The sequence below is a fragment of the Lampris incognitus genome, chromosome 2 (assembly GCF_029633865.1).
Source record: "Lampris incognitus isolate fLamInc1 chromosome 2, fLamInc1.hap2, whole genome shotgun sequence".
Classification (NCBI taxonomy): Eukaryota; Metazoa; Chordata; class Actinopteri; order Lampriformes; family Lampridae; genus Lampris; species Lampris incognitus.
In genome coordinates, this window is record NC_079212.1 from 114,501,241 (window position 1) to 114,522,519 (window position 21,279).

Below are 21,279 nucleotides of genomic sequence, written 5' to 3' on the forward strand. Positions count from 1 at the left end.
TTGATCATGTAGAGAAACATATCATTGTTTTTTATAAGCCAGACTTTAGTGGCTTAGTAGCTAGCTGAGCTCTTTCCCAGACTTTTTGTGTCCTCAGTTTGTCAGAGAACAGCAACCAACGTCCCCGTGTCTTAGGGCTTGCTTATGCAACACAGACGCTGTTACAAAATCGGTGATAAAGAGGGCACCTTTTACATCTCCTCTAATCCCTTGTGATTTATGAAGTCTAGCTTCTTCTTTTTTTTTTAAATTTCGGCCATTGTTGACTGAACAACAATTTATAACAGGAAATATGAAGTGAAACAAGAGAAAGGAGTAGACACACAGCACAGGTCCACAGCAAGGTCCAAACAGTCCAAACCTAAACCCAACATTTTACCATTAGACCTAAACCAACATAGTACCTACCCTCTTATCTGGTTTACACCCTAAATACCACTATTGAGTAGAACTGGAAATTGTCTCCAATGACAGTAAACAGCTCATTTTGTTGTTTGTTCACAATGTTGTGGCTTTGAAATGTATTAAGGCCATATCTTTCGTACCAAACAATTTTAAGGTGTCTGAATCATTAGATTTTTAAAAAAAAAAATTCTCCTGTGTCTGTGTGGGTTTCCTCTGGGTGCTCTGGTTTCCTCCCACAGTCCAGACATGTAGGTCAGGTGAATCGGCCATACTAAATTGCCCCTGGGTGTGAATGCGTCGGCCCTGTGATGGACTGGCGGCCTGTCCAGGGTGTCTTCCTGCCTGCCGCCCACTGAATGCTGGGATAGGCTCCAGCTTCCCGCGACCCTATGTAGGACAAGCGGTTTGGATAATGGACGGATGGATGGACTGCCCTTATAAAATGAATGACTGGCATCATACGACTCCACTCTTTTTTGCTTCCATGAATGAAGCATTCATTGTCTATGCATTCAAAGGAATGACATATCAAACCTGAGAGGAAGAATGCTGATGTGACCAAACACATTAACATGACGCATCTCGAAGCACAACGCATGCTGGATGCCACAGAAGCAGTTTGGGTAGTGATGCAACACGTTTTTGCGTGAACAAATTAATAACGTTGTATATTTTTTCTCCCATAAATAAACAGTCTGAGTTGACAGGACAGAAAACCAACACAGACTGCAGAGATTCTATCCAGATGGGTCAGGAATACAGCAGTCATGTGTCCCGGCCCGGGAAAATGAAACTTTAACACAGAACAAATATTGTGTTGTATTCAATTTTACATAAAATGTCTTTGTATAATGACTAATATTGTACCCTTCACCAACACACGTGAGTGTACGGAAAGGGGCAAAAAATGCCGCAGATTTTGTCTCACGAACATCAAACTGCCTGGTGGATGCAGCAAAGACTTGGTTAAAGTTCTACAGCACTGAACCCCAACAAGTGGCCCACAGGCCAGATCCGGCCCATGAGAGCCAAATGTCTGGCCCACATCAACCCATTGGCACTAACGCACCTATCATAACATGTGAAATAATTTGCGCAACATGTGAAATAAAGTGTGTACTGCTCTACTTTATTTTGACCTCAGCCCACACCGTACACTTGACTTATGCCATAGAGCGCATGTAGACGTAATACATACTCCGCACTCTCTACGATTCTTGACTAGACAGAGCTATTCACCAGCTAAGTGACACTGTCGTAAACCAAGAACATAACCTGTGCGAAAAAGCGGAAAGTTGACCAGGAAAACTGTCAGTTCAAATCTGACTGGACTCATCAGTTTTGTTTTATTTTACCGGACCACACTAATGCCAAACCGACATGCTTGATATGCATGCAGAACATAGCTGTCTGCAAAGCAGATAATCTCAAGTGGCACTTCAACATTATGCATGCTGCCAGTTTTAATGCCAACTACCCTATAAAATCAGATCACCGCAAACAAAAAATAGCAAATATGATATCATATAATCACTCCGTTTCTACTATCTGTAAATCAACATTGGCCCAAGAGTGCAACAGCTGCAGCATTGCATATTTCATGTAACCTTGCTAAAGTTAAGAAGCCAGTCGCTGATGCTAAGTTGATTAAAACTTGTGCAATTGATATGGTTGGTGAAGTTTTAAATCATGATGAGAAAAACAAGAAAACGGTTGTGGAGCAATTAAAGCAGGTGCTATTGTCAGCTAACACAGCAACGAAAAGAGTAGAACTTTGAACGGAGGAGTGTTTTTCACGCCTACTCACTGATTTGAAGAAAGCAGAAGCCATATCACTAGCCATAGACTCATCCTGTGACAGAACCAATATGGAAAAGCTTATCTGTGTTCACAAGAATTTCTGATGGGAAGACCTTTCGGGAAGAGCTGCTTTGTTTGCTTTCTCTGCCTGGGCACACAACTGGGGAAATCCTCTTTAATGAATTAACACAGTTCTTTGAGAAGAATGGCTTGGACGTGAGCAAAATTGTGTCCATTGTCACCGATGGGGCTCCACCAATGGTGGGACAACACAAGGGCTTGGTAACCAGGCTTCCTGCTGTTAACCCAGCGCTCTTAGCATTTCATTGCCCAAACAGTGCACCAGCTGATCGAAGAAAGGACAACAGCTGCCTAAGGGTAAACCAGTGGTGATTCCATATGTGGCGGGAGTGTTGGAAAAGTTGAGACGCATATTTTCCAAACATCGCGTCTCAGTTCCTTTCAAACCCCAAAACAAGCTGTGCCAGAAATTGGTCCACTCCAAGTATCGCGTCCCCCGGCACAAACAGAGCAATATTATAGTGTATGCTATTAAGTGCCAGGAGGATTGCCACGACTTGTACATCGGGAAAACCAAACAGACGCTGGCACAAAACAGAAGAGCTAACATGTCAGGCCAGAACTCCACAGTCTACACCCATCTACAGGCCAGTGGCCACTCCTTCAAGCATGAGGATGTGCACATCCTTGATAGGGAGGAACGCTGGTTTGAACGGGAAGTCAAAGAAGCAGTCGATGGGAAGCGGAAACAACCATCACTGAACCGAGCGGGGGGTATAAGAGTACATCTGTCGCCATCTTACAATGCCATTTGAAACCATCCCCAAATCCTCTGTGAATAGTACACATTGTCATTGAAAAGTCCTGGCAATTTGTATATGAAACTGATTGTTGTTTTCGGTCGTTATGCTATTGTATTGTTTATAAGGGTGGAGATACCTGCAGTCAGTTGAGATTGAAGAGGTCACTTAAATAAATGATGAAATGTTTCTCTCAATAAACGTTGTGTCCAGATGAAGTGATTCAACTTTCTGTGATACAGATTTATAGTTAGTTTATAGAATTGGTGCTCTCGCTTTCCTCCATGGTTGCTGTTGATTTGAGCGTTGTCCAGAGTAGACTGAGATTACATTACATTACAGCCATTTAGCCGACGCTGTTATCCAAAGCGACTTACAATAAGTGCATTTAACGTAGGAAATCAGGAGAACTACTAGTCCTCAGAGGTCATAAGTGCATCTAAACAAGCATCTAAGAGCAAAACCAGTGCTAAAGTAAAAGTTCAAGAAAGAGTTTGTTTTTTTAAATGAGTGAATACAATAAGTGCTAAGAACAAGTAACAGGGTAGTAGTTCTTAAAGAGGTGAGTTTTCAACCTGCGCCGAAAGATGGGCAGCGGCTCTGCTGTCCTGACATCAGTGGGGAGTTCATTCCACCACCGTGGGTCCAGGACAGAAAAGAGCCGTGACCGGGTCGATCGGCAGCAAGGGCCTCTGAGTGACGGGGCAACCAGGCGTCCCGAGGCAGCAAAGCGAAGTGGTCGGGCAGGGGTCTGGGCTTGACCATGGCCTGGAGATAGGAAGGAGCTGTTCCTTTCACTGCCCTGTAAACTAGCACCAGAGTCTTAAACTGGATGCGAGCAGCTACTGGGAGCCAGTGTAGGGACATGAGAACGGGGTGTGTGGGAGAACTTAGGGCGGTTGAACACCAGACGAGCTGCAGCTTTCTGAACAAGCTCCAGAGGTCAGATGGCCGACGCCGGGGCGCCAGCAAGGAGGGAGTTGCCATAGTCCAGCCAGGAGATGACCAGAGCCTGGATGAGCACCTGTGCCATCTCGTCGGTGAGGAATGGGCGAATCCTCCTGATGTTATAGAGGAAAAATCTGCAGGAGCGAGCAACCAATGCAACGTTTGGCGTCACCATGGTGTTGTCAATGGTGATGGCCAGGTCTCGGTGCGGGCAACCTTTCCGCGGGAGGAACATCAGCTCTATCTTGTCCAGATTGAGCTTCAGGTGGTGTGTCGCCATCCACTCCGAGAGATATTTCCAAACGTAACAACAACAAACAAAAAAACTGCGACGCGTGGTTTGATACCTGTGCTGAATCCCAACATTACCCCCAGATTATGGCATCTTTGGCTGGATCGCAACAGCGGGACCAACGTCGCTGGTAAACACGGAAGAGGGAGTTTCCCTGTTGGCCATGTATCAGCGCAGAGATTCATACGCTAACGGGCGTCCTGCCCATGGATACTATACACCTCATTGCAAAAAAACAGTCTAATTCACAAACACCAGCGCTAATAGCCATGTGCAGTTAAGAGTGTAAATCAGCCTCTTCGGAGAGTTGATGGTAACTGAAACGCATTTCTAAGGCGTGTCACGCACAAACTTCCCTGTGATCGTGGCAGCAGTGAGTGTAGCCAGGTAATTATTTCATACAAAAAAATAAATTCGCGCTATTCAACTGTATAAATAATCAGGGTTTCAAAACTGCTGTCCGGTACAGCCGCTGTTCACGGAACCGATGTCAAAAAAACAACAACCGCTTTTTAAAAGTAGTCGCGCAAAAACAGCCGCTTTCTAAATGTAGTCGCGGTCCAGCCATAAACTAGGTTTTAACTTAGTCCTAGTTTAAATCTCACATGGAGCCGCGAACTATCTAAACTGGGGGTAGGGGGGGTTTTTTCACCTTTAAAATTACTGCATATCGGCCCCGAGACGTGCGACCCATCTTCTAGCGTACACTCCAGCAGAAATTTGGCCGATGGTTTTGAGTATGTGTAATCATTACTGATGAGTAGCTGATAGAAGCAATACAATCCTCACCGTGTAGAGAAATCAGTGTTCCGCTTGCCGCCTTTCCCGTAATGCATTGCTGCGCGTAACCCTCTATTTTTACGTCGTCCATAAAACCCTCAACGCTAGTGTTTTGAGATGTCCTTTCCACCATTGGAAACAGTTTAACCGAGAGAACAACGATTTTATTTTATTTTATTGGGCAGCGTGTTTAGAGCAGAGTATTTGAAACCCTGCTAGACTATTATTTAGTTTTTCCAGCGGCTGAATGACGTCACGATACGTCACTTGGCGCCCAGAAGAGAAAAAAAAGACTTCCGCGGGCGTCCGGGTAGCGTAGTGGTCTATTCCGTTGCCTACCAACACGGGGGTCGGCGGTTCGAATCCCCCGCGTTACCGCAGGCTTGGTCGGGCGTCTCTACAGACACATTGGCCGTGTCTGCGGGTGGGAAGCCGTTTGTGAAGAGTAGGGTAATTGACCGAGTACACTTGGGGAGAAAATGGGAGAAAAAAGATTTCCGCCCCAGAGATGCAGGAACAACTGCAGGTGTTTTTCATGGGCTATCCTTGTCGCAGATAGACAAAGAGATAAGGCTGAAAATCTGTGAATTTTCTCTTCTGAGAATCCCTGCTAGACAGTTCTTTCATGTATTTTCCTCTACTCTTCCTTTAAATTTCCAACTGTAACAATAAATGAATAATGCTTGAGGGGAATGCATTGCCCACTGCTGTAGGAAACAGAAAAACATTGCTCTGTTTCAAATAGTCTCAGAGTCACATTTATTGTTTTACATAATGGACCTTTTTTTCAAATCTGGTCTGGTCTTCCACAGTATTTTATTTTTTTTTACCATCGTGCTTTAGTGACAAACATGTAACATCAGATAAGCATGCACATACCCACACAAATACACATGTACGCTCACATGCAATACATTCCACCCTGGCCACTCATTTCACACTCTGCAGCAAATGACTTATTTTGAACTGTTAGGTCTAATTAGCTGTGAAGATAAAGCAAACATGTGTGCAGGCCAGAGTGAGGGGGAAGTGATGGTCAGCTGTGGATGGCCAACTTGGGTGTGTGCTTTGTCACATTTCCTGCTGTTTTTTTCTTGGTAAAAGTCAAATCACTGATTAGAAATTGCTTCCATGGCGACACCCAACTCCATGGCAAAAAAAACACTTTCTTGCACTGACCTGTAACACAGAATCACAGATGACTTAGCAGAAGCAAGGGTGAAACCGCGCCTCAGCAGACTCTCATGAGGAGCTTCACAATAAACCCCTGAGGACAATACTGAGGCATATAAACTAAATATTCTCTCTCTCTCTCTCTCTCTCTCTCTCTCTCTCTCTCTCTCTCTCTCTCTCTCTCTCTCTCTCTCTCTCTCTCTCTCTCTCTCTCTCTCTCTCTCTCTCTCTCGCTCTCTCTCTCTCTCTCAATCTCTCATATAAACACATGCACATATGCATGCAACAGAGCGCGTGTGCACACACACACACACACACACACACACACACAGAAACACACAATTTCCCACCAAAGTCCGACCATTTTAACGGCAGACCCCCTAGGGAGGTGTGTAACCCAGACAGAGCCTGCATGGTGAACTGCTCACACACAGGAAACAGGCGAGACTGGTAGCATACACAGGACATACATCCACCAACAAAACATTTTTAAACTCCCATTTAAAGCCTTTACATGACAGCCTAAGCTGTGAGGGGCCCTTTACGTGTTTGCGTTCAAGTACTAGGTTTTGTTATGAGACCAACATTTTGGTCACAGAGTGATGAGCATTTGCAGCATATGTTTGGATGACAATATTGAATCATTTTTATGGAATCAGAACTCAATGTCGCCATTAAAACAAGCCTGAACAACTCTGCTAGTGATGCTATACTGTATGTTTCTGCCAACATTGAGTAGTGAATAAGAAAAACTGAAAATCTTAAGTATGGCGAAGAACATTGATTGCTATTGGTGGAAAAGTTGGTGTCGATAAAGAGAAGATGCAATAACGAGTAATGGAGAAAAGAAGATGCGATAAAGGGTAAAGGAAACTTTTTTTTATTGTTGTTATATTACTGCATTTCCTCATCTTAATCTTTGGACAGCATGAAATGCAACCAGGTGCAGCTGATGCAGCCTTAAGCCTGTTATATACCCTGTGCAAGCCAACGCGCGCAACGACGCAAATATCAATTAAAGTGGCATTTCTTGCATTCTTGTTTAGCAAATATGTGCATCCAATTTTTGTAACATGACGCAAATGTGTGGTGCAATTCCACACGTTTCCCCTACAGGCGCTAAATGCAAATACCACTCAACAACACAATTGACTATTGCATTGGTGTACTGGTCAATTCAGAGTTGTAAAAACCAGGTCAAGAAAGTAAATGTCCAAACCGTGTATTTGCTCCAACCATGTTACTAAACCAGCTGATTTCATTAGCTAGTTTTCCCTACCTAGTTGAGGAGAGGTGTTGACTAGAATCTGCTGGTGTAGTGCATGAGTGGATCAGAGTTGTGGACTCTAGTCAAATGACTTGGACTCGAGTGCGACTCGAGTCACAAATTTGATGACTTGCGACTTGACTTGCCAAAATGAAAATTACTTGAGACTTGACATCTATGACTTGGACTTGGACTTGAGCTGAATGACTCGAGAGAATTGTTTGAGTGTTTTCTCAATGTTTATGCGGGATGCACCTCTCTCGTATTTTATTTATTTTATTTTGTAATCATTCTTCATTTCCAGCGCGCACACAATTACCTACGCACGCGCATCGCGTAGGGCCAATCAAACGTCTAGATGGGCGGGAAAACAAAAATACTCAAATCTAATTGGAGGTACCATCATGCTACTCAAAAACTAACGTCAGCTTTACTCAACATGAGCGCGGAGAGTTTGCAATCATGGCAAGTGCAGCTGCTGCTGGAACGATTCCAAAAATAAGTATTTACGGCTATAAGAACTTCGAAGTTGTTGGGAAGAAAAGGACTGCCGTTTGTAAAACATGTGCAGCAAAATTATCAGATGGGATTTCAACAACGTCAAATTTTGTGCGTCATCTGAAAAGCCACAAAGAGAAGTAAGTTTGTTTGCTAGCCAGGCTACAGGTACAGTAGCGTGTGAGTGGTCAGACACACACACAGACCCAATCTGCCCGTTAGGAATACGCCAGCCAGGCTGTATCGCCCAAACATCGTCCCAATCTCATCTCAGAAATACAATTGAACGTACTGTTCTGTTTCAGAACACCTAACAGCGAATATTCAATTATGTTGGCCCAGTGGGCAAACGATGTCTGGGCGATGTAGCAGTCACCGGAATGAGTTAGCATACCCCCTGTTGCCCCCTGATAATTAGCCTATCAAACACTGTTTCAGTGCATGGTTTCACGTATCATACTATAATATAATATGATATAGTTTTAAATATGCGTAATATAATGCGGTTCTCGAGAAAATCAGCCCATTCCGAACGGGCACTGAACTAGTGGTATTCAATCGTGATTATGTTTACACTGTTTTTAATTGAGCATTTAGACTTGATGCTCCGAATTATGTGCTACCTACGACTCCTGCCGAGGGACTACAGATGCAAATTAGCTTATAGCTAATTCTGGTGCAATATAGTTATTGTGCATTGTTCCTGTAAAATAAACAAATAAATAAAAAATATTAAAGTATCTCCATGATTCAAATTAACCTAGTTATATACTGTCTTTGGAAAGATTTTTCTCCATTGAATTATAAACATTTATAAATACATTTACTTGTTTCATGAAACCAAAATTAATACCTATAATTTCCTGTATTACAACACTTTTTGTATGGCACAATGGCAATTGAAATAATGCTCAGAGCATGACACACAGTGCACTGCACCCAATATGAAACATAGCCTACTAAGCATAGGCTTAGATTAGAGCCATGGGGTAGTAGGTTATTTCACAAAGCTGGCTAACTAGGCAAGCCTCACTTCTGCACAGAGTGAACCCCAGAACAGCTCTTTTTACTTCAATCCATGTTCCAGATCTGAAGGGTTTCCTGGGTTTACTTTGCGCAGATGTCAGGCATACTCAGTTAGCCACCTTTGTGAAATACTCCCTTGTGTCTAGTCCAGTGGTTCTAAAACCTCCATGGCTGTGACCAAAAACGCACCCCTATATATTTTAATGTACGCTTATTAAATACACATCGTCACGTACATCGGTACTTAATAAGCATACATAAGTAGGGTGCGCCTTTCGTCACACACAGCCCATGTATTTATTGAATTACACCAACAGCACCCCTGATTCCACTAATCTAGGGAGTCAAATAATTAAAGGTAGGGAAGGCGATTTTTTCAGAAGCACTTTTTGTTATATTTTTTGCAGTTCTCTTTACATCCCGACAGCAATCAATAAATAAAATGCTCTGACACTAAATTAAAAAAATAAAAAGAGTAATCTGTGGAAGTCGCAGGACCGTTATAAACCCATCCAATCATTTTAAGGTGTCCGGTTAAAATGATTGGATGGCCTACCTGCCTGTCAACCTATCTACCTCCAGCAGTAGGCTAGTCAGGCAGTGCGTGTTTGCGTGTTTTGGAGGAGTGGCTTTGGAGGGAGGCGATAAAGTTCTAGCCAACTTGATATTTTGCAAGTGCAAGGAATTGTAGGTCGAACTAGACAAGCAGAGAGAGTGTTTGTTTATTGTGTATTGGAATGGTCAATATGTTTTGTATTGTTATTAAGAGTTGTGTGCTCAATTGTGATTTAGAGTGTGCCTTTTATTATTTCTTAAATGTAAAACAAAATCCAACTGTTGTCCAAATTTGAACACAATAAAATAACAATTATTTCTAACATTATCTGTGGTTTATTTATGTACTATTGTAATGAAACAATTTAATATTACCTGAATTTAAAAAAATGTGTTAAATTGGTATAAAACACCCTACATTTCAGACTTGATGACTTGACACCTGAAATTAGGGACTTGTGACTTGACTTGACCTGAGCTCGGTGACTTGGGACTTGACTTGAGACTTGCCCTTCATGACTTGGGACTTGACTTGAGACTCGAAGGTTAAGATTTGAGACTTACTTATGACTTGCATAACAGTGACTTGGTCACAACTCTGGAGCAAATACATGGTTTGGACTTTTACTTTCTGGACCTGGTTTTTACACCTCTGCTGGTCATCGGGCAAACCGCGACTAATCGCAGTGGGCTGCCGCATCAGTGGCCGGTGGACCGTCAAAAAATCCATAACAGGTCCTGTGTGTCTATCATTCGGGTTGCAAATAAAAGCATGCTGCATGCGTGTTCCGGGACTATGCTCACTGGCCAATCACAACCAAATTAGTTTATGCAAAAGTAACATGCAGGAGTGAGACAGCTAACGAAAGCCAAGGACAAGAAAATGTCAAAAAGTGAAGGACAGGCCAAAAAAATGAGAGAAAAAAGGGAGCCGACATTAGCGGCACAGGTTTCCAAATGTGAACAAGCACAAAACCGTCCCATACCCACGATGCACCTGTGCTGCGCGTGTAGGTGGAGCAAGGCAGTGTTCAATGAAAAAGGCAGGGACCAGCAAGTAGCCACTATGTTCCATCCATCCATCCATTGTCTTAACCACTTACCCTGCTCTCAGGGTCGCGGGGATGCTGGAGCCTAGCCCAGCAGTCATTGGGCAGCAGGCGGGGAGACACCCTGGACAGGCCGCCAAGCCATCACAGAGCTCACACACACACACACACAAACACGCAAACACACATTCATTCCTAGGGACAATTTAGTACCGCAAATTCACCTGACTTACATGTCTTTGGACTGTGGGAGGAAACCGGGTTAGTCATATCCTAAGAGTGGCATGAGTAAAACTAGGCTAACTACATAGCTAGCTAGCTTTGGCATGTCCTCACCTCTGTAACTTTATTTGTTATGCTCCGTGTGTCCATACATCAGTTGCCAGCATGTCCTAAACGTCCCTCTCAGGTCTTTGCGATGCATAGCCCACGGCGGCAGTTACGTGTGCGCCGTGGCCAAATAAATAAATAATTGACATACTGTTTGGGCATTAGCATCCTAAAGCAGCCAGCAGCGCTATTTAAGAGAAACAGACTGAAGCAGTAAAATGAACATTAAATTATAGGCTAGGTTAGGCTACATGTTCATTTAAAACTGCTGTAACTTGTGGTTACAAAACGACCCCACTGTCAGGCTATTTGTTCAAGCCATGCTGATGGCGTGTTACAATGTAAATCTGTGCCAACTGAAATATGTCCTGGAATAGACATATGCTACTTTCCACTGCAAAAGCCTTTGAATACCTTCAGAATCCCCTGTCAAATATAAAAGACTATGTCATTACCAGCAAGGACAAGGGTGCTAAATCTAGTGGGCAATGTCCTGTAACACCCCCCCCCAGCCCCAACTGTAACTGATTGTCATATATACCGTACATATGTATCAATCCTCATCGAACCCCCCCCCCCCCAAGACCAGCCCCAGGGCTGAATTTCTCTTCCAGTGCAACCCTGGACTATTGGAACAGTCACAACAGAAAGCATGTGGTGGACTGCTGTGGCTCCTCTCATGGGCAATGAGCAGGTCAATGCAATGAAGGAGGTTGTCGAATTTGGATGGTGACAGTCGAAAATACTGGAAATGTCTCTCTTCATCCAAGTGATGCATAGAAAAAACGACGGAACAATATTCCATCCTTCCATACATCCATTATCCAAACCACTTATGCTGCTCTCAGGGTCGCGGGGATGCTGGAGCCTATCCCAGCAGTCATTGGGTGGCAGGCGGGGAGACACCCTGGACAAGCTACCAAGTCATCACAGGGCCATAATGGGGAATAATATTCCCCATGTATTTAAAGGACATACTGGCCATCTTTTTCATCTTTCGGCGGTGACTGAGAATATACAATATCAAAAATTCCTCCCCAGCAGCCATTTTTATATCATCAACTCGTGCTGCTTCCTACCAAATTTGTTGCCTTTATGCCCCTTTGTTGATTAGTCGCTCATTACTCAGACAGAGCCCCAATATGGGCATATGGTATGTATGCAAAAAAGTTGTACAGGTCACGTACCTGTGTTCACTCTTGTGTAGATTGCGTGGGATATGTAAGAGGTCTAACATTGACACCCAGCAATTGTAGCCTATAGATTTTATCAGGGTTTGTACCCCTGATAACATCTATAGGCTACATTGTCCTTCTTAATAACTCTGTGACAGTGTGGACATTAAAGCAGCTCTCAGGTGTGCTAAATTGTGCCACCCCACCCACCCCCCCAAAAATGTGTTAGCACCAGCCACCACTGCACCCAACATCTCCAATGGTAAGAATGTTTTGAAAACTCAATATCCTCGGGAATTAGGACTGATTAGCTGTTGTGCAAACTGTTTGGCTCAGCAACCTTTACCAGCACTCATTTGATGATGATTTTGTCTGACCCTGTAGACAGGGAGGCTGTGTTTCATTCAACATTAGTTGACAGGAACACATACTCATGTGTTTTATTTTGTCTACTTTTTAAAAAATTGCTCAAATTTTGTTTAACATTTGAATAAGAAGATACTTTATTGTCTAACAATTGTTTTTGTTGTTCCTGCTTTCATCTACATTGCATATGCAGCACAGTTGGGTGTGACTGGTCCAAAACATGATCACAGGACCAAAGAGGGAAAAAAGCAGTCTTTCTTTCAGCTTAACTCTGATCACCTTGGGCCAAAATTTCTGTCATAAATGTTCAAAATAAGCGATATAATTCAGACACCTAAGGAGAATAAACTCAGCGAAACGCTCAGCCAATTTTTCGACGGAGCTTGTTTTCAACCTTATCATCATTTGAAACCGTGAATGGATGACAACTTATAGCTATTTCCAAAGTAATCTTTGGGAAAGAGAGTCTAAAGCATGATGGGGAAAAGCCCTGAGGAGGCCATTAGGATAGGAACATCTACAAGTAGTCACGAGGTGACCGTAGATGACCAAAAACAGCGCTTGAGAACAGCGTTGTTCTTGTGTCTATTTTCGAATAGCTATGGCAGATGACTTAGCACCTAGGTGGAGGGCAAGGTTCGCCCACGGGTCTGAGATGTGTGTGGGATGAAGGGCTTGAGGACTGGAAAGAGAAGAAGAGAAAGGGGGAGAAATGCGAACGGGAATTTTACACAGTGCCCGTCACTTTCATTTCAAGCCCTACCTTACACAATCACATGTACACATTTTAAATAATCAAAACATTTACAGAAACACTTCACATACACACTCAGATCAAAACCTATAAAGCTTTCAATCTATAGTGCCAATGCGCGGTACTAAAGATGACATCAACAGGATGAGAAAGACACATGGGGATGAAGTGAAACCGTGAGTGTGTGTGTGCACATGTGTGTGTGTGCACGCCCATGTTGTTGCCCCGTTGGGCTGGCGGTGGGAAGTTAAGGGCTGGTTCTACAAAAGAAGAAAAAGTGCTTCCCCATTCTGTGCTTGTCTGGGGTTTGACAAGGCTTATCTCGTGAAGTGAATGCAGCCGCGTATTGATGCAGCAGCAATCCACAAGCAATTTAATGAGGGCCACTAAGCAGAGCTCTACATTACATTGCATCTTCTGTTTGACTTGGCTGTGGCACAAAACTGCAGACTTAAGCACGGGTCAGAGATACATACTGTACTTTGTGCATGTGTGAGGGAGGGCATGCGTGCATGTGTGTGCATGTCCATCCACATTCATCCCCCAGGCACTCACATTGAAACGCAGGATTCTAGGTCATGTCGTTGGTAATATAGGAATTGTTCAGCTATGCAGATACACTGGAAATTAGTTTGTGTAGCCTATATGTGAATGTGTGCATGTGAGCGGGGAGAGGGTAAGTGTCTGGCCATTAGTAGTCTATGTTACAATTTCACTGCTGCCAATTTAACACACACACACACACACACACACACACACACACACACACACACACACACACTATTGGACACAAGCACAGTGTATGCAGTCTGCCTGCGTGGGGACACCAGCAACTTGGGAGCAATTACACTCCATCCCCTCTTATCAGTAAGTGACTTTCTCCAAGAAAAAGACTTGAAGGTCGTCGTGTAAAAAAAACCATCCATATTCCACAGGAAGTCGTTCTGCTCTCCATGTTTATTTGTATTCTTCCCATTTCCTCTCATACATAGAGGGACACTTTTAGCAACACTTACAGGGCATGTGAATTCACACGCGGAACACACACGACGAAAATTAACAGTGTTGGTTCAACCAAAACGTCTCATTGCATACCCGTGTAATTACACAAGAGCTGTTCAATTGCAACATGGCTGATTTAAGGCTTTTGGGGATTTCAGAAGTCCTGCAATAGTGCATCATGCACTTTCACCGTCAGAGATAACAGAAAGTACATAGTAAGATCTGCCGTGAGAAATGCTAGCTTATGTACCCTCACACACTGATGACCCTGTCCTTGTCAGCTTTGGATCACAGAGGGAGGCACGAGGCAGCTGAACACACAGGCAGGCTCTTGGTGTGTGTGTGTGCGTGTGTTGGGAGGGTAAACAGCTCTTCTCCGGCAGTGTTAAGAAGTGTGTGGCCACATAACTACAATGATACCTGTCATAACTCATTTACCCTCCTACCAACAGAGTATAGGGGCTTGCAGTCAATACAGGCTTCAACTAACTCAAGCTTTCATCTCCCCAATATGAACAACGGCTTGCCACCAGCTGCCTCGGAAGCCATTCTCTTCACCTCTTCGGCTTTTTCATCCACAACAAAACCTTACCCGCTTCCTCTTATTGACATTGTGAGCAAGCACAAAGGAAACTCGCTCAACGGCTGATTGACAGCCGGCTCTGAGCGTCCGCAGGCTATCGCCCCAAGAAATGGGGCCATTAATTTTACCACTGTACCAATCCCGCCCCCCCCCCGTAAGCAAGTATAGCCTACAAAAGGTGCATACGCACCCTCAAATATCAAGCCATGCCTTCCGATAGATGATGCTTTCATACGTCGATAAACGTGCAGCTCCTTGGATTTTTATCATTGCTAATTTATGGCACGCAAGCGGATCGATCAGTATCGACTCCGCCACAAATCTTTGGGGCGCACTTTTCTTAACAAAAACCGGAGGGCGGCGTTGCTTTGAAGGAGAGCATCTCTTTGTGCTCGATTCATTTTGGCAGAGGCAAATAACACGACACTCACCTTACCTTTCAAAACATCAGACTACTGAAGCCTACGCCTCGCTAGAAAGCCCGCAGGTTTAACGTCAGACTGCGGCCGTGCCATGTGTTTAATGGACGGGAGAACATGGAATAAGGTGCTGAATGACAGGAACGCCCCATTCTTCCTGCTCCCCACCTGGCTGCAGCTGTCCTTGTCAGTTACCCTGACATTACGCCCTGAATTTTGTGAGCCGCTTCGTCTATAACATACTTATAATGACGGCAACGCATGTTCCCAATAAGAAAACAGCCATGTTGGAGATAGCACTACCATTCGGCACACGCTTTTCCTTATCAATAATGTGCAGAGCACCACCCACAGACATGACACAACTAAGTACAGAGGGAAGACAGCTATGACATAAACTCGCGTTGAAAAGAGAGACTATCTGAACAGTTTGCATTGAAGTGAGACACATATGGCAGAAGCAGATAGTTCATGGTGAAGCAGCATAGAGACAATGTGGTCTGCATAGGTCGGCAGAAATCATTCAGCAGACAGACCTGAGGGTGCGTGTCGGGGGCTTACCTTAACGAAACCTTCACACAGCAATCGCTCTGGCTCGCCATTCTCGTTTCGATGATGTTTTTTGTTTGTTTGCTTGTTTGTTTTTTAAGTGTACGGGACGTACTTGGCTGCGTCTGATTTTCGGTGTGAAATCCCTGCGTTACGGCACGAAGCCTTAGTGTATAACCGAGTAGCTCAGGTTCGGAATCTGCAGCCGGTCGGGGTGGTCAAGACCTGCCGACGGTAAGCCGCCTCGACTCATCTCCTCTCTTCGCAGTCATTTCTCATGGCAGTGAGTCGTTCAAACACTCGCTGTCTGTCTCACATCGCAGTGCCTTGACTGATCCGTCGTCCGTCTCCGCAGCTACATTCCCCCTGTTTAAAGTGCGTCTATGCGAACCATGTCAGTGCCTCTCCAGACTCCACGCCGCGTACGGGTCGCGTCTGTCCGTTTACACACACGATCACACACTCGGGAGCATGCTAGGCGGGTCCGATAGTGTCCGATTGACAGGCGCCTCGACCTACCACTGCAACGCGTTCCGCCCCCCCACGTAACATCGAAGTCCAATCAGAGAGCTCAAATGGGACGCCGTCGCCTGGGTAGAGGAGAGACCGCAAATCGACGAAGTCTGCCGGCGGTAACATCAGAGACCAGTCAAACGGCTGTGAGGTGCGAATGTCCCCATGAAGGAAAGGAAAGGTGTGGATTCATGGGCCGTGGGGTTTAAACGCCTCGAGGTCAAAGGTTAAAGTAACGTGACGGCGTGGTTATGACTTAGAATTAGAGGCCGGAGTTCATCTGCACCGGTTTTCCGTGGTAATACTTCGGGGGTTCAGAGCTTTTTGCATGGCCTGTATTGATAAAGCAGTTCGGGCAGGAAGTCACACACTGCTCAGTTCCTTCCTGTGTCGAGTCAGAGTACTTCAAAAGGGGAAACATGTTCTTTCATTTTGCAAGCATAAACAGTATGTAGTTTCGTAGTTTAATGTGACCCCTTCTCTCCTTTTCTCTCTCCTCTTTCTCTCTCTCTGCCCCCCCCAATTCTGTTTCACACTTAACCTTTCACTGCACTATTCCAGCTTTAATTTGATCTATTTTTTTCTCCCTATACTCTTACTTTTGTCTCAATTCATTCTCCCTACAGTCGTGGTTTGTTCACCCTGCTCCTGAATTAAATTTCCCCAAAGGACATTTTACCTTCCCTAAAACATCTATGCAAAGTGTATTCTGCAGTTGCTACACCGAAGCTACACCCAACTTATCTCTTGCTCTTGGTCTTGGTCTTGGTCTTGGCAGGGTAGTGTCACGTCATTGCAAACACTTCAGACATATACTTCAAGTGCATCCAGCAGAAAGACCAAAATCTTTCCAAATCCTTTCTCTCTCATCCTCCATGAGTTTTATTCTCACTAGATCAAGCGGGGAGGGGAATCCAGTTAGCCGGCGATAAGCCACTTCAGAATTCTGCATAAGCGCACATACTTTTCCAGTGGAATACAGTTCAGTTAAATAACTGATAACACCAGCAACCTAAAATGTCATTGTTTCTGCATTTCTATGGCTTACCAATAAAATAAAAACACTGCATTAGCATATGTTCATGGAAGATAGCTAAACCAGCTGCAGACAGTTGCATAGTAAGATACAAAGGCACTGGTCTGCTGAGTCACATTGCAAAAAAACAATCTCATTTATAACGTTATGAAACACTTTTCATAGTTTCATACACTTTATGAACTGTAAACCCACTGATCCTGTGCAGAGCAGCTTATGACCCCGAATGCATGTGTGTGACTGAGTGTGTGTGTCCTGACTAGGTGGCTGTGTTACAACAGCAGAGATATTCTCTGCAAGCAGTCCTGGATTCCAGACAAGATCAACATCCAGTTATGAGAATAAATCCTCACACAATCCTCCTAGAGCCATTGGGAGCAGGCCACCACCCGACACAATTGGGGTGGCAAAACACACAAACAAGCACATTTCTCTTGGCACTTTGGGTGTCTAGATAAAGCACTATATAAATGTAATCCATTATTATTATTATTATTATTATCCACATGCACACACTCATAAGCATGCAGTCTCTCACACACAATACAATATACAAATTAACTATTATGTAACTACATAATTTACATGAGACCACACATTAAGTCATTAACTCATTCATATGCCAAATACTGTATACCTCCACCTACACATTAAGCTCTCAAAGCCTCTCTTACAGCTGTTTCTCATCAATCTTAGTACGTGATACTCGTTCTTCAGTGGAAAAAGTTATCCTGTAACCTCGTTGTTATACTACTACTACTACTACTACTACGACTACTACTACTACTTTCGACAGCTCCTGTTAGGGGTCGCCACAGCGGATCATCCGTTTCCATCTCTTCCTGTGCTCTGCATCTTCCTCTGTCACACCGGCCACCTGCATGTCTTCCCTCACCACATCCATAAACCTCCTCTTTGGCCTTCCTCTTTTCCTCTTCCCTGGCAGCTCCATATTCAGCATCCTTCCCCCAATATACCCAGCATCTCTCCTCCACACATGTCCAAGCCATCTAAATCTCGCCTCTCTTGCTTTGTCTCCAAACCGTCCAACCTGAGCTGTCCCTCTAATATACTCGTTCCTAATTCGTTCCTTCTTCGTCACTCCCAATGTGTGTTATAAAACACCGGAAATATCTAATGCTTCAAACTGGTGAGTAATCTTTATATTTAGAACAATGTCATATGTTTAGGCAGAATTTGTGCCTTATACAATAAAATAAAAAATAACAAACATACATTCTCTCCACTGGGTTACCCACGGTTGTGTACGGTATACAAAATGGGCACATGATGAAATCATGGAGTAAGATAAAGCAATAAAATGACAGCAGATGTTTCCTCTTCTTCTTCCTGCCTACAGTCAGGGTTCCCCATGCATCACCTGTGTTGTTTGTTTATTGTGTACAAACATTCTGCTCATTCATTCTCCAACATGGATTTTTGACGCTTTTTTCTCCAAATCACACATAGATAAGTCTGCTGACAGCTCCTTCAAAAATAAAACAGTTCACTTTTATATAATATTTACCTGAACTATGTATTGAGTACATAAAGATGTCTACCTCCCGTTTTTTGTGGGTCTTTTTTTTAATTTCCATTTCTTCTCAAATTTCAAATTGCGATTTGAAAGATGGGGCAGGTTGAGGCAAATTTTGGGTTTCCCCTTGTGTAAAAACCATATCTATAAGACACCTGCAAAAAAGAACAAGTAGTAGTTTCATTCATGGTCCCCAATGATGATCTTTAATGATTAATGAGGCACGTTGATGTTCATGGAATTGTGAGCTGGGAAAAGGCCGGCATGGCAGCGGTTACAGTAGATCTCAAAATCAGCTAACGTGACTGGTTGTGGCGAAAGTGAACATTTTCACCAAAGTAAAATGGGGAAGTGCCAAAAGATTCCAAGACAAATCGTAAATATCGTATTTCCCAGACTGCAAGTCACACCGGAGCATAAATCGCATTTTTATGGGTGGTACCGTATTTCACACTATCTCACTGCGCAGCCTCCCTGGGGAAGTCTACCTAGGGTGCTGGAAAGGAGTCTCCAACCGATTGTCGAACATCAGATCGAGGAGGGACAATGCGGATTTCGTCCTGGCCGTGGAACAACGGACCAACTCTTTACCCTTACGGAAGTGCTGAGGGGGGCATGGGAGTTTGACCAGCCAGTCTACATGTGTTTTGTGGACTTGGAGAAGGCTTACGAACGTGTACCCCGGGGCACTCTGTGGGGGGTACTGCGGGAGTATGGGGTACTGGGGCAGTTGCTACAAGCCATCCGGTCTTTGTATAACCAAAGTGAGAGCTGTGTCCGCATTCTCGGCACAAAGTCAAACACGTTGTCGGTGGATGTCGGACTCCGCCAAGGTTACTCCTCCTCTCCGATTCTGTGTGATATTCATGGACAGGATCTCAAGGCGCAGCATGAGGAGTGTGTCCGTTTTGGGAACCTCAGGATTGCACCTCTGGTTTTCGCAGATGATGTGGTTTTGTTGGCTTCATCAGAACGCGACCTCCAGCACGCACTGGGGCGGTTTGCAGCTGAGTGTGAAATGGCTGGGATGAGAGCCAGCACCTCCAAGTCTGAGGCCATGATTATCGCTGTCTCCCGGAAAATGATGGATTGCTCCCTCCGGGTTGGGGATGAGTTGTTGCTTCAAGTGAAGGAGAGGAATTCAGGTATCTCGGGGTCTTGTTCACGAGTGAGGGTCAAATGGAGCGGGAGATTGACAGGCAGATTGGTGCAGCATCATCAGTAATGCGGACGTTGTACCGGACTCGGACCGTTGTGGTGAAGAGGGAGCTGAGCCGAAAGGCAAAGTTCTCAATTTACCAGTCAATCTTCGTTCCAACCCTCACCTATGGTCATGAGCTTTGGGTAGTGACTGAAAAGGCGAGATCGCGGATACAAGCGACTGAAATGAGTATCCTCCGTAGGGTGTCTGGGCTCAGCCTTAGCGATAGGGTGAGGAGCTCGGACATCCGGCGGGAGCTCAGAGTAGAGCCGCTGCTCATTCGCGTCAAGAGGAGCCAGTTTAGGTGGCTCGGGCATCTGATTAGGATGCCTCCTGGGCGCCTTCCTTTGGAGGTTTTCTGGGCAAGTCCAACTGGGAGGAGACCCCGGGGTAGACCCAGAATTCGCTGGAGGGACTATATGTCCAGTGTGGCTTGGGAACGTCTTGGGATCCCCCAGGAGGTACTGGAGGGCGTTGCTGTGGAGAGGAACGTCTGGAGTGCCGTAGCTTGCTGCCACCACGACCCGACCCCGGAGATGCGGCTGATGATGAGATGAGATGAGATGAGATGAGATGAGATGAGATGAGATGAGATGAGATGGTACAGTATTTTGGTATGGTATTTTCAATTGAATCACAAGATTAAACAGTGAAATCTAGTGGCCTTAGTTGAAATACAGTGTATTCATTTGACAATAAAACGCAGGACCAGCCAAATGAGTAAAAAAAAATTTTTTTTTTAAAAAAACAGTGACTTAAAGTCCAGGAAATATGATAATGAAAATGGAGTCTACACCAGTAGATTCCAATCTTTTTGTAAGAGTTAGCATCTTTTTTATTATTATTATTTATTTTATCTCATCTCATCATCAGCCGCTTCTCCGGGGTCGGGTCGGGGTAGCAGCAAGCTAAGTAGAGCACGCCAGACGTCCCTCTCCCCAGCAACACCCTCCAGAGCCTCCTGGGGGATCCCAATATATACGTTCCCGGGCCAGATTGGACATGTAGTCCCTCCAGCGAGTTTTGGGTCTACCCCGGGGTCTCCTCTCCAAAGGAAGGTGCCCAGGAGGCGTCCTAATCAGATGCCCGGAGTCGGACCAACTCAACTGGTTCCTTTCGACGCGAAGGAGCAGCGGCTCTCCTCCGAGCTCCCTCCGGATGTCCGAGCTCCTCACCCTATCTCTAAGGCTGAGCCCAGAC

General features: G+C 44.6%; 1 protein-coding gene across 1 annotated transcript in view; it reads right to left on the reverse strand.

The window, feature by feature from the left end:
- kif21b (kinesin family member 21B) overlaps positions 1 to 16,224 on the reverse strand; it is a 117,210-nt gene extending 100,986 nt beyond the window's left edge. Inside the window, 1 exon segment of the mRNA XM_056301305.1 lies at positions 15,805 to 16,224. Coding sequence (XP_056157280.1) covers positions 15,805 to 15,845 — 41 coding nt within the window. The 5' untranslated portion in view covers positions 15,846 to 16,224.
- Positions 16,225 to 21,279: the final 5,055 nt, after the last annotated feature.